Source organism: Xiphias gladius, chromosome 18 (assembly GCF_016859285.1).
Source record: "Xiphias gladius isolate SHS-SW01 ecotype Sanya breed wild chromosome 18, ASM1685928v1, whole genome shotgun sequence".
Classification (NCBI taxonomy): Eukaryota; Metazoa; Chordata; class Actinopteri; order Istiophoriformes; family Xiphiidae; genus Xiphias; species Xiphias gladius.
This window is the reverse complement of record NC_053417.1, coordinates 3,609,358-3,622,701: the sequence shown is the minus strand read 5'-3', so window position 1 is coordinate 3,622,701 and position 13,344 is coordinate 3,609,358. Positions and strand designations below refer to the sequence as shown.

The 13,344-nt window shown below is 40.9% G+C and overlaps 1 protein-coding gene across 1 annotated transcript; it reads left to right on the top strand.

Annotated features, from left to right (window-relative positions):
• The first annotated feature begins 3,996 nt into the window (after nucleotides 1-3,996).
• fkbp1ab (FKBP prolyl isomerase 1Ab) lies at nucleotides 3,997-12,379 on the top strand. Its single transcript, XM_040153962.1, has 5 exons — nucleotides 3,997-4,130; nucleotides 4,284-4,331; nucleotides 7,562-7,674; nucleotides 8,437-8,597; nucleotides 10,928-12,379. The coding sequence occupies exons 1-4, from the start codon at nucleotides 4,094-4,096 to the stop codon at nucleotides 8,563-8,565; spliced, it is 327 nt and encodes a 108-aa protein (XP_040009896.1). The 5' UTR covers nucleotides 3,997-4,093; the 3' UTR covers nucleotides 8,566-8,597; nucleotides 10,928-12,379.
• The last annotated feature ends 965 nt before the right edge of the window (nucleotides 12,380-13,344 follow it).

Below are 13,344 nucleotides of genomic sequence, written 5' to 3'. Positions count from 1 at the left end.
ACCAGATCGCGTTGGGCAGTAGGCATGTTTCAGTAATGTCGATTTTCTTATATGGAAACAATTTTCATTGGTTGTTTACCTTTAAACCAGTTTTTTTTTTCTTTAATTTTTTTTTTTTATGTGCACAGAACTAATCTGCATCATTTTATTCTCAGTTTCATGCTGAATCCATCATATTAAGTTCCTGCATCACAGTACATTAACCCAATAATCACCTATAATTTCCTTGATTGAACCTGATGATACTTTTTTAGTAAATATTGTTATATAAGAAAATTTGACAAAAAAGTCAAACTACCGTCCTAATGTCAACAGTGAAGCTTAAAACTCAATACGTTTTATTTCTATCTTTACTACAGAGAACAGTCTTTTACTGCATGATCTTTGATTGATGATCAGTTCTAGCAGCTTTTTGTAGGATAATTATCCCTAGATAAGAATGGCTAAATGATTTTTAATGCCAAAATGCAATGGAGTTGGGGGACTTTTCCTTCAGACCTGAGTATTGTCTGTAGTCTTCTTCACAAGCAGCACAGAGCCCCAAAAACTTCCTCAAAGAATATGGGGCAGCTTGTCTGTTGCCTGGAAAGAAAAATCCAGAGAGGAAAAGTCTGCAAGTCCCCCACCACTGCTTGCAAAGCTTAAATGTTGTCAGTGAATCAGACACCTTTGTGGTATATCGTCCCTCTTTTTCACCATCTGTCCCGTCGCACTCTTTTGTCAGCTGCTATAAATGTAAATTTTACTGATGGCATGACACAAAACGAGGAGCAATCTTTGCATTTGACTTTAAAACGCTGGCACGCAAAAATGATTGCTTTCATCTGTTCCCTACTGGGTGACTGCGTGTTCCGATCTGCAGGAGACTGAGAGAGGAAACTGAAAATGAAACTAATGTGACAGGATGTGTAATGCCAGTTTCACATATCAGATCAGGTTTTGGATTCTTAGGAGTGGACATATCCGATGGCTGAGTTTAATATGAACATGGCTAATCTATAAACTCTTCATATTTAAACAACAATTTTGGTACATTTTAATACAAATATTTAGCCAAGTGCTGTGGTATTTGGCTTGTTTTTATGTTACCTCTGCTGGAAAAATGACCAGTGTTTACATTTTCAGACTCTCTGTATGCTGTGTCAAGATCTTATTGAGGGTCCTCAAAAGTGAACACAATACCAATGTCACAAACCTCATGACAGTACTCTTTGATGCAAGACGTATGACACAAACATTTAGTGGCATAGTTGCAGCACAGGTATTATACTTATATATACTATGTGAATTCTTCACTACATCTTTGAGTATTGGTCAGATACAGTATGTAGGTCCTGGTCCGACGTGTTGCTAGTGGCTCTCCTTTTGGCTCTGGTTCTGCAGAGTTTTATTGACTACATAAAGTAAGAATGACTTGCTGCTGTGCTTTGTTTTTAAGGAGCCTGAGGATACTTGAGGGGATAGTCAGTGTCATTTCCAGTCAACACAAAACATCCACTTGAAATACTTTTGGTCCTATAAATCTCATAATCACATTAAATGTTTTCTTCCTTTAGTTTAATGTAGTCGCAACCAACATTTATCTCCTTGGTGATGCCCGCCGTTGTGGACACTCCATGGCATTGGAGCCAATTAGCTGTTCTTTTACATTGACCTCAGAATAATAGAAACTATTGAGATGCAATTTAATCAATCATGAAAGTTTGAAAATTGAAAAGCTAAAGGGTGAACATACTGTGTTTCACTGCTCTGTTAGTAAGAATAGATTATGAGTGGATATCATAAGCACTTGCTGTTATTGTTTTCCACGGGACGTAAGATGCAGGTGTTGCTATGGCTGCAAATTTGCTGTGGTGATGTGAGCAGAGAGTATCTGAGTGTCTGCTGGGACAGTGGGAAGCTTTGACCTAAATTAGCACCATCTCTCACTGCCACTTCTCTCTCTACCTGCTTGCCTCACTCGCTGTCTTTTCTTTAGTTTTACACTGCAGTGTTAACCAGAAAGGCCTAAAGTAAACTGCAGTCAGGGAACTGGAATCTTTGTCCCTTTGTGAAGGCTGATTTTTGTCATTTTTGAATATTCGATTGGAACCTTGGTAAAATAGGCAACTGCCCAGGGGCCCTGAAAGCGCCAGGTTTACCACATATAATCTGGGTCTACATAATTTATTAATTACAAATTTGTTATAAATTTGCACGACCAAAGTAGTGATGAAGCTGTATTAGAAATCTTCTTCCAAATCTAGTTTTAGGACTTGAACTACTTTAGTTTATACTGTGGTCATTTGTTGTAAAGTGTTTTATAGAATTGCTTTAATCTTTTTCTGTGTGTCAAGTAATTAATACACAGAAAACTTCGGGCAAGGTTGTATTATTCCATCATAAGAGAACTGTAAGGCTGCGACTAACAGTTATTTTCATCATCAGTACATCTCACAGTTATTTTCTTTACTATTGGATTGATTGTTCAGTGTATAAAATGTCAGAAAAAAGTGAAAAAAATGCCCATCATTATTCATTATTATATAAGTTAAAATATTCAGCAGTCAAAACCCCAAAATATTAAGTTCACTGTAATAGAAAGCTGGGAAACTAGCAGCTATTCACATTTAAGAAGCTGGTACCAGCTGGACTTTTGGCATTTTTGCTTAAAAAAATTACTTGCGTCGTTAATCAATTATCAAAATTGTTGCCAATTCATTTTCATTCAATTAAATGATCATTTCAGCTTTACAGCACTGATGGTTTCTGGGTGCCTGGAGAAATAATGAAACTGCTGTGTGCAGCAGGGTTCATGAGGGGACCAGCAACAAATGTTTGGCCTGGGACTTAGTGGGACACTTGATGATAACAGAGCAATTGTTAATGTTTAGTTTAGTGTATTACTTTTGGTCATCCAGGGACCATGTACAAAAACATTGATCTGACACGAAAGGGGTATAATTGGAGTCTCTGAGATGATTGATGGAGATGGTGATCTCTTTATAATGGATTCAAAACGCACAAACCGGCATTTAAGAAGAGAACTTCCACATCACGATAAAAAGCTTCTCCTAAATGGAAAATCCTCCTGGTCAGTTAGATAACTTAGACTGGTGCAAGGCATGGTTGTCTCCTTTTTAATATTACATTTCAAATGAAATAAAAATCCATATTAAAATTTAGTACAATATCCACCTCTGCAATTTAGGCAATTAGTCTGTGGTACATTCTGTAATCTAGAATCTGTAACCAGAATCGGTCCCCCCCCCCCTCCTTCGGATGGACCACGTTTGGGACAGATGCACAGGATTTTTCTTCTCGCCAACACTGGGTTCTCTGCTACAACGGTGGTGAAAGGTGCTCTAACTAAACACAACTCTCATGTGTTCCGTTGTTGAGTCAGTAATAGTCTCAGTGCGTGAATCTGACCCCCAAAGAGCAAAGGTCCTCCCCTTGACAAGATAGAAATCTCTTTTGGAGGAACTCCTGAGGACTGAGCACAAATAGTCCAACCAAAGAAACGTGTGTGTACATTGCTGTATCTAGGCTATTAATAGCCTAGATGCTTTTGTAATCCCCCTGAAGTGTTGTAACATTTATTCATTTTTTTCTTTTACTTATTGTGTATTTCGTTGATATTTGACCATTATTTTAGTTTTTTTTATTAGCAACTATTTATTGACTGCATATACCTCTGATGCTTTTTTCGCACAACGCACTGTGTGCCACACCGCTGCCAGAAGAGGCAGGCTGCATTTGCCGGTGTCGTTGTCGGACCGAGTGATTCATTTACTTTGATGCATCATTTTTAATGGGACTGATTCATGTTATTGTTGTCCTCCACTGTGGCCGCCAGGGGGGCTCGCACCGCCGCCTGAAATCCCCGCCCGTGCAAGGTTTTACTTTGGAGGTGGTGGGCGGAAGTGTTGTTGTGTAACACGACGAATTGACGCTGGTCTCCCTGCAGAGAGAGCGAGGGAGCGAGAGAGAGAGAGAGAGAGAGAGAGAGAGAGAGAGAGACAGCTGAGAACATCCGCCGGAGGAGCAGACAGACAGACTGCGGGTAGAGTGTTGCCGGGCGCAGGGAGAGCTCCAGAGCACACCGCTAAAAATGGGAGTCGAAATCGAGACCATAACCCCGGGCGACGGTAAAGCGACTGCACCAAAGGGAAACGTGTTTGTGTCAATTACCGGGCGCATGTTTGCACTTCTCTGTTTGCATGTCTCCCATACAGGCGCAGAAAACACCGCCTTAATTGCGCACGCCCGTTCTAACGAGCGCCTCTTTGGTTTCTCCACAGGAAGGACTTTCCCCAAAAAAGGGCAGACGTGTGTGGTGCATTATGTTGGTGAGTTCTGAATAAGAAACTTGTTCTTCTGTATGCGTGGACAGATTCTGCACATGTAGCTGCTCCAGCTGGGCATTTCTACTAATGAAGGCCGTACAAGTGGAGTGACGGCTGCGGGCAACTGTCTCCTACACTCGTATGAAAAGAGAGAGAGAAAAAAAAAAAAAAAAATCAGTGCATGGTAATCCTGTAAGTGTCACAGCGAAAACTGTGAATCCTCACAGGACCCCTGGGTCCTGGTGATACTGGAGTACAATTCCAGACGCCGTGGAGTGCCTTGAACTATGCCAGCAGACATGTTTTAGCCTCAAACCTTCCAGGCAGTGATTCCTCAGCAGGGCAAAGAGGCAGGACTGTCAGTCACCGACTGGGATGCACACTAATTTAACCCCTTCACCACATTTTAGCCCCCGGGAAGCACATTTGTGTCCACTATATTAGGAGGTGATAATGTTCTCGTAGCAGCGGCGGCGGCGGCGGTGGTGGTGGTGGTGGTGTCCCGGGGACAGCGCTCTGGATTCGTCACTGCGTAAAATAATGCGCGCTCCAGTTTGGGCCAAGCGCTCCGTTACAGTCTCAGCAAGATCAGTGGATAATGTGGTCATTTGTCTTGTCTGGAGAGAATTGCAAAAAAAAAAAAAAAAAGACGCAGACGGATTCCGCCGCAGGGTTCACTTACAGGGCCCAGACAGACAGACAGACAGACAGAGAGACAGCGGGGTTTTAAATCCCGTCTGATTTCCAGCGCTTCTCTGTCTTTGTTGGAGTTTGGGGGGGGGGTTGGTGGCGTTTAGTTGAGCGGATTATAACCGTCTGGGCAACAGGAATAATAACAGACTCACTGTATTAAACCTGTAGTATTTTCTCCACAGACACACAACATTTGAATGAAACTAAATATCTGAGGTATTCCCACTGTACCTCTGAAATGATTCCTGCAGGGACTCATAATATCAGTTGTAGCTCTAGATTCTTTATATCTCCTTTGTGCCATCATGATACAGCTAAGGGACCACATTATATCTAGGGTAGCAACTAATGATTATTTTCATTATTGATTACTGTACGGATTATCTCAATCAATTCATCATTTGATCTATAGAATATTAACAAATAAGAAAAGAGACCACCACAATATTCCAGAGCCCAAGTCGACTCTTCAATGTCTTGGTTTAACTGTAAATAAAAACATAAAGATGTTCAGATGACCATCATAAAAAGGCTAGAGACAAAATCAGAAACTATTCATATTCGAGAAACTGGAACCTGTGAATTTATGCCATTTTTTGCGTAAAGAATTATTTAAATGGTTAACTGATCTTCAGATCTACCAATCGACTAATTGATTTTGCGATAAATCGTTTCAGCTCTAATCATTTCCTAACAAGATTAACTGTCTACAGCCATGCTAGCTTCTGAGCCCAGTGCTCATGTCAGCATCCTAACATGATCATAATGACAACATGTTAGTGTTCAGCAGCTCTGATGTTTAGCAGTTCACCATCGCAGTTAGCGTGTTAGCATGCAAACATTTGCTAATTAGTGCTAAACTCAAGGTACAGCTGAGGGCTGGTGGAAATGCTATTAGATTTACAGGTGTTTGGTCATAAACCAAAGTATTGGACAGATAAAGTTTTGAGCTGACGATGGCGCTAGTGGAAAAGTCAGAGGATCAGCAAAGTGAATACAATTCAGCCTGAGGTGGAGATGACGGTAACAAATTTCATGGCATCCATCCAATGGCTGTCAAGACATTTGACTCGAAACCACAAATGTTAATCTGAGGATGGCGCTAGTGGAAACATCAAGGGATAGCTAAGGTCATTAGCATTCATCCTTTGGGGACAGTCAATGTCTGTACAAAATTTCAAGACAACCGGTCCAACAGTTGTTGCGAAATCTCTGTCTGGAGCAAAGTGGTGGGGCGACTGGCAGAGAGGCAATGCCATTCTTAGCGCCAGGCCGCCAGCATGAAATGTGTTGAAAGACACTACAGTTTAAATACAGTACTGACAATGAAACATGTAGCATTAGAAACTAAATGGGATTTCAGATGCTTCTGCTTCCCAGCATGCCAGAATGTATATGTGTCTGCACCTGTTCTTGGTTTGGCAAAGCTGGTCTCAGCCGACTTGTCTGGTAAGACAGACATAACTCTCTCTGTAATACAAGCCTCTTTGCGTCAAGATTAACTTGAAGTCAAACCAGATTTGGGCCTTGCACAGTGGAGTATTTTTTGTGTTTCTTTATAGGCATGAGCCTGCGTTCTTTTTGTTTTTTTTAATATCAAACAAACTACAGGATTTCCTCTCTGGGCGGTCTCCCTTCCTGTCAGCCTTTAAATGGGACATGAAACAGGATAGCCTGTTACACAAGCCTTTTTAAATGTGGACGTACCAGTGAAGATCAAAATTTGGATTTGCTGGATTTTTGGTAAGGCCCTGCCTGCAGGAAATGGTTGATGTGAGAAGATGTCAACCCAGTGTTGTTTGGTGGTGAATGGGGAAAGCAGTGTATTGATGCTCATTGCCTTTGATACTTGGACAGGACCTTTCAGCTCCTACAGATAATTCCATTAGGCTGCTGTCTAGATGTCCAGAAGAGGACAAGACACCCACTCCATTGCCTGGATTAAAGGCTGCATCTTGCCAGCCGCCCCCTGATGTGCCCGACAACATGCACGTTGTTGCACCTTCTCCCACGCACGCACGCACACACACACACACACACACACACACACACACACACACACACACACACACACACACACACACATGCTGCCTCGTTGGCGCTAATAACAGTAATAGCTCTGGCGTAAATAGTCTTGGAGGGGATGCTATTCTGCGGATTGATGCTTGCATTTTTCCTGACTGTCACACTGAAACCCACCCTGCAGACAGCTGCAGCGGCTATTTCTGAGATCCTTGGAATCCCTTCATTTGTGCTCTCGATAAACACGCTGCAGGGAAGATGGATGTCAGACAAGCTTGGAAGATGTGATTTGTTTCCAGTGTTTTTTATGAAATGTTACCAATATAATTTCTTTAGGCTGAAATTTTCTGCACAGAAAACCAATATTTTCTCATCATTTTAAACAACTTCTGCAGCAGGAATCCTGTAATGTTGTGCATATTCATCGGTAATAGCTGGATTTTTCACCTACAGAAAAAGGTTGTGCACTTGCTCCACTTTTTATCCTGACTCTGTACTTCTATCCATCTCCTACACAGGCTCCCTGACAGATGGACGCAAGTTTGACTCATCCCGTGATAGGGACAAACCTTTCAGGTTCAAGATCGGCAAGCAGGAAGTCATCCGAGGCTGGGAAGAGGGAGTAGTGCAGGTAGGCTGGAGAACTGGAAGCACCTGGCAACTGTGCATTTAAATTGCGCACGTCTTTTGATGAATCTAATTGTTAGCTTTGTAAACTGATACAAATCCTGAGGGTTGCACTCATTCAGCCCCTCAGAGATATACTTGACACGGTGCAGTGTATTTATTAAGGCCACTAGTAAAGACAGATTCAAGGAAAAAGTCAGGCAACTAAGGATTTTTACCAGTCATGATTCAGAGTCATAAATAATCCAGATTGCAAGAAAGAAGACATATTTTACTGCTGATATTGTTGTTATTTTCTCTGTTGAAATACATTCATTTATTGACATGGTTCCATTGTCAAGTTTTCACTCAGCAAGATTTCCATTAACTCTGCAAACACTGGGTCAGTACAGCATGGGCACAGCTCTATGTCTCGCACACTCAGCCCTGCAGCATTTAGAAGAGGTGGCTGGCGAAAGGTGCTGCCTGTCTGAAGGTCTTGTAGAGTCATGGTGGCGTAGCTTCACATGCTCTGTTATACTCCGCTTATGGGTTAAAACATCACTTTTTAATATCTCAAAAAGGCCTCTGTTTTTAAGGCCTTAGATGACAGGACTAGATGAACTAACGAAGCATTATTAGTAAACAAGATGTTTTCGCCGTTACTTTCGGTCTGTATGATCTAATTAACTGTATCTTGGAGGCAGACTACCTGTTCCATGACTCCTGTTGTCTCTTTCTCTTTCTCTCTCCTCTGTTTGTATTGTCGGCCTCCTCCTCCCTCCAGATGAGTGTTGGTCAAAGGGCCAAGCTGACCTGCTCACCTGACTACGCTTATGGAAACAAAGGCCACCCGGGCATCATCCCCCCTAACGCCACCCTCATCTTTGACGTTGAGCTCTTGGGTTTGGAATGAAAACACATCCACAGCCTATTTTTTTGTGTTGTGTAAGTAATCTGTTGGTTTTGCAAGTTGTAGCTACAAATCACATTTATGCCAGAAAGTGGCACAGCAAAAGTCATCACTTTGAAATAAGTGGTGACAGGGCCTTGGTGACATAATGAATACTCACAGGGAGAGCTGTTGAACTGCCGTATTGTAGCGTAGCTATTTCTGGGGAGCTAACAGCTAACACACCAGCAGAACGGGAGCCTGCTAGGGCTGGTCAGTCACAGTACCTTCTGTTGTGTTTTCTCTGTACTGGGCCGCTTGAAACTTGATGAAACTTACACCACTAAAACTGGCTATTAAAGCAACCTCTTGACTCTATGTTGTTGTGTTGGGTGGAGGAATGATGGGCGGAGGGCCTGCTTCTAACTTCTGTGTCTGTGCTGTCATTTATTGTCTGGATAGAAAGAGAACATATGTACTGGCCAGCCATATAGTTATTTTCATGTTATTTTAGCACAATGTCTAACTAGCTTGTTTACCCAGTGCTTTATTTCCCATTATATGACAAATTTGTTCAAGGTGCATACTGCAAATTTGTAAAATGCATTCCATTTACTGGAACGATGCTCCCTGAAAGGTCAGTAGTGTCGTGACGCTTTGCTATTGCTGACTTTGCAGTGAATATGCATTTCAAATGGAAATGGATTTTCTTCGACCCGGAAAGTGAATCCACTGATGAATTGATCAGTCAATTGAAATCAGACTTGACAGCCTTCGTTGTAGATGCTGGTATGACCTGGCCATTAGTACTTTCAACCTATTTCTGAAGCATATAATACTTGTTAAATTATATACACTGATCAGCCACAACATTAAAACCAGTTACAGGCTTAAATGTTTTGGCTCAATTGTGTGTGTGTGTGTGTGTGTGTGTGTGTGTGTGTGTGTGTGTGTGTGTGTGTGTGTGTGTGTGTGTGTGTGTGTATATACACACACACATACACACATATGTATGGTCGTGTTTTTCTCCTCCCCTCTGCTTTCTGTTTCACCGTGTGTGTCTTAGCCTCTCCCCACATACACGGAGTGGAGCAGAGCAGAAGAGAGACAGGTTGACAACTCATTACTTTAAGTGCAATAAAACCTGAGATGGACAGATGCTGACCCCAAACGTCTGAAAATCAGGCCAAAATAACAGCGGTTTTTAAACGCATGCAGTCTGGCGACAGTGGCGAGGATGCTAGCTGCTCCGCTGCTGATGGGAAGCTAGTCCTGGCCACAGCACTAGTAACTCTCCTGGTGTTAAAGCTGTACCCCCCGACAAGCATAGGAGAACAGACTTTGACCCATCTTGGCTGTCTGAGAGGAAATACTCCTCCTGACTGTGCAAAACTGATATTTGTAAGGTTAGGTGCAAAAGTAAATAGAAATGTACACTTAATTCACTTAATTAACGCCATACAATCTTATCGAGCAATCTTACAAGCCAATAGTCTTCATACTCTTCAATATAAACGTATTGTAAAGCATTATTTTACATCAGTAAAGTTTTTTATTTTGGTTTTCACAAGTCAAGGATTTAATTTCATCATGCATTAGAAACTGTAACTGTGAAAATCTTTTGCTTTATGTTGTTGTAGTGTGAAAACAGTAGGTGTGTGATGTGTGCCAGTCTGACTGATAACTTAACAGGGATTTCCCAAACTACTGAAGTCATAGTCCAGCCTGCTTCCCATGAGTGGTGGAGTTGAGTTGAGAAGATGTTTGATGGAGCAGACACATGATTTCTTACCTGCCAGTTTTTCGATAAATTAAACCTTAAATGAAAAAAATGGATTTGTATTACTTTACTGACTGAGGGTAATCCTTCATAGCCTCATTACATACAGGACATTCCCAATTTGCACAAATCCATCCACAAAAAAAAAACAAAACAACAACTTTAATTTAGCCAATCTGGGGCCCTGCACGTGTGGCCCTTTTTTGCGACAGCGTAGGTCAGTTTCTGCATTTAATCTGGGCAATGAATAAAACAAGTTGTTAGAGTAAAGATGTTCTCTATTTTAAAAGTTGTAATTTTTTAGTAAGTGAAATAGAATTTCCAAGTTGCCTGTTTGTTTTAACAAACCTTGAAGACCAAAATCTCAGAAAGCCAGATTATTGCATTATGTGGAGATTTAGTAGCTGTGTGATTAAACCCTTTGGCTCAATAGTGTATGTGTGTGTGTGTGTGTGTGTGTGTGTGTGTGTGTGTGTGTGTGTGTGTGTGTGTGTGTGTGTGTGTGTGTGTAGATATATGTATATACGCTGAAATGCACTGCGGTAGACGTGAGCCATGCTTTTATTTTCGCTTAATCCTGAATTTTCCTTCTTGTTTTCTTCACAGGTGACTTCCTACCTGGGTGACCTGGAGAGAAGCTAGGAGAGTCTGCACTTGATCTATAGGAGGCTTGAGTTTATAGTTTCACTACTTATTTCATCAAACTATGACAGTTTGTGTTCTTTTGTCTCTGTGACTGAGTTAATTCTATTTTTCCATCATATTCTTCTTCCTAAAAACTATGGGCCATAACCTTACAAACCTCCATGTTCTTAATCTTGAATTGTTTTGAATTGCGCTTCACTTTTCTTTGTGTTTTTTGAAGTGCTGGTTGTGCATGGTTACGCTGAGAAGTACAAAGTACCAATGAACCACTAGCAGCGACATTCATCCCTAATGAGTGGATGCGTCTTGGTATTATAATGTTTGAGACCTGGTGCTTGTTATATTACAGAAACAAAAAAAGGTGTACAAAAGAAAATGTACAAAAAAAGCACACGTTTCTAATCCCTATCCATCTTCAAATCAGAGCAAATGATAATGACTTTCTTTTAGGGAGATAAGGTTTAGTGTTGAATTTAGTGGCTACCTGTAGTGAAATGTCAAGTCATGGAGACCGAACTGAGTTTGCTTTATAAAATGGCCATTTTTATATAGTGCCACTGTGCTTTCTTTTTCTTTTAAATTGTTAACCGAAGTGTGAGCTCCATAGATGTAATTGGCGCAAAGGAGAACCAATCACAGTTGTAGATAGTTCTAATGTGTGCCTAAATATTCTCACCAGACACATGGTTTACTACCTTGCCCTGTCTGCATGTCCTAGGCCCGATGGAAGTCTTAGTTTGTAGATATTGAACGCTTTGCTTTTGATTTGTGTTATTATTGCCTTCTCATCTCGCCAAGTCTTTAAACCCATTTAAAGCCATACACAGGTCGAACAGTGCAAAGATAGGATTTGTGGTGACGCACATCAATTGGATTTTGTTATTTTTTGTCTTAGAAACAAGGGAAATGCTTGAAATTTACAAAAGGGGGTTGAGGAATCAATCAAATTTTGACCTCCCCCAATCTTATTTTGTGTAACAACTTCAATCATGTATTTTTCAGATGCCAACTTTCTATCTCTGAGAATCAACAAAGCTAATGTATAACATATTATGATAGATAATGTGCTTCTTTTTTTTTTGTAGGTTTTTTTTTTTCAAAAGTTATTTTGTGCGTGTCAGTAAAGTACCACGCTGCCTAACTAAAGTCTGTGTGGTTGTAGAAAAAAATGCTGACACACGGGCATCTTAGTGTTTTTGTATCTCAAATAAATAGTTTTAAATGGAGTTTAAATGAAGAAATACACCAGCCTGGTTGTCAGATATTGACTTTGGCTGTCGATGTTACTAATTGGCCAAGCTGCAACTGGTGAGACAGCAGTCCACCTCTGTACTGTGTAGTTATGTGCTGATACTTTACTGTATGCAGGCTAAACCAATGATGACATATTTAAAATAAAAGAAGTGCTCTCCACCTGCCTCTGGAAGTTTTTTCTTGTATTTTCTCTCTACCACACTACACTTTTGACTTATTAAGAAAGTATTTTTATGCCATTAAAACGATTCATTAATGAAAAGGTGGTGGGGGGGTTCTGTAAACCACGCTGACTTTTGCAACACTAATCATGTTTCTAAATATAATGACTTTACATGTGGATCGGGAGGTATGACATGCAGTCAGGGACATTGCGGTATGCATCTGGAACATTTGGCTACCAGGATGATAAAGCTTTTACATAAAAAACATCATCAAAGAAGGGATGAATTGAGATTCAAATGACTGGATTGACCTGTTACGGCAACCGGGACAAATGCCGTTACTGTACTCCCTCCTTCGTTATGCCATTTGCCTGAGACCAGAGAAACTGACTAGTACGCCTCTGCTGGGACACTACCCAGGTTTTTCTGTCTGTAAATTATTTTTTTAGGCACTTTGATTAAAGATAACTTCATTTAGGGTTACAACTGTCAAATTACATCTGTGGCTCAGGAAGTAGAGTGCGTTGTACACCAATTGCAGGGTTGGTAGTTCAGTCCCTGACTCCTCCTGTCCACCTTTCGAAGTGTCCTTGGGCAAGACACTGAACCCTAAGGAGCTGTCTTGCAATGGTTAATGAGAGGCTATCTGTAAAGTGCTTTGTCTGTTAAGGCACTACACTGCCATATGAGTGCAGTCCAGTGACCCCGGGAGGCAGGATTTGCGGCAATTACTCTATTTCAAGTCGGATTTAAAGCACCGAGTGGTTAACAAAATAGCTTTTCTTCTAACATAAATTGGAATCTATTGCTAAGAAATAAAACATAACTAATATAGTTTTAATTAGTAATTTTATGTCCTGAGATTTCAGTCATTGGTTTTAAGGAATAATTGGTTCAAAAGGGTATTTTCAAGGAAGCCACACTAGAGGGTTCCTACTTTACGTGATTTCCATAACAGAA

Bases quoted from the DNA above. Each gene is read 5' to 3' on its own strand.
- fkbp1ab (XM_040153962.1), top strand. From the start codon at position 4,094: ATGGGAGTCGAAATCGAGACCATAACCCCGGGCGACG. The intron at 4,131-4,283 runs GTAAAGCGACTG...GTTTCTCCACAG, and splicing joins GACCATAACCCCGGGCGACG to GAAGGACTTTCCCCAAAAAA. The intron at 7,675-8,436 runs GTAGGCTGGAGA...TCCTCCCTCCAG, and splicing joins GGGAAGAGGGAGTAGTGCAG to ATGAGTGTTGGTCAAAGGGC.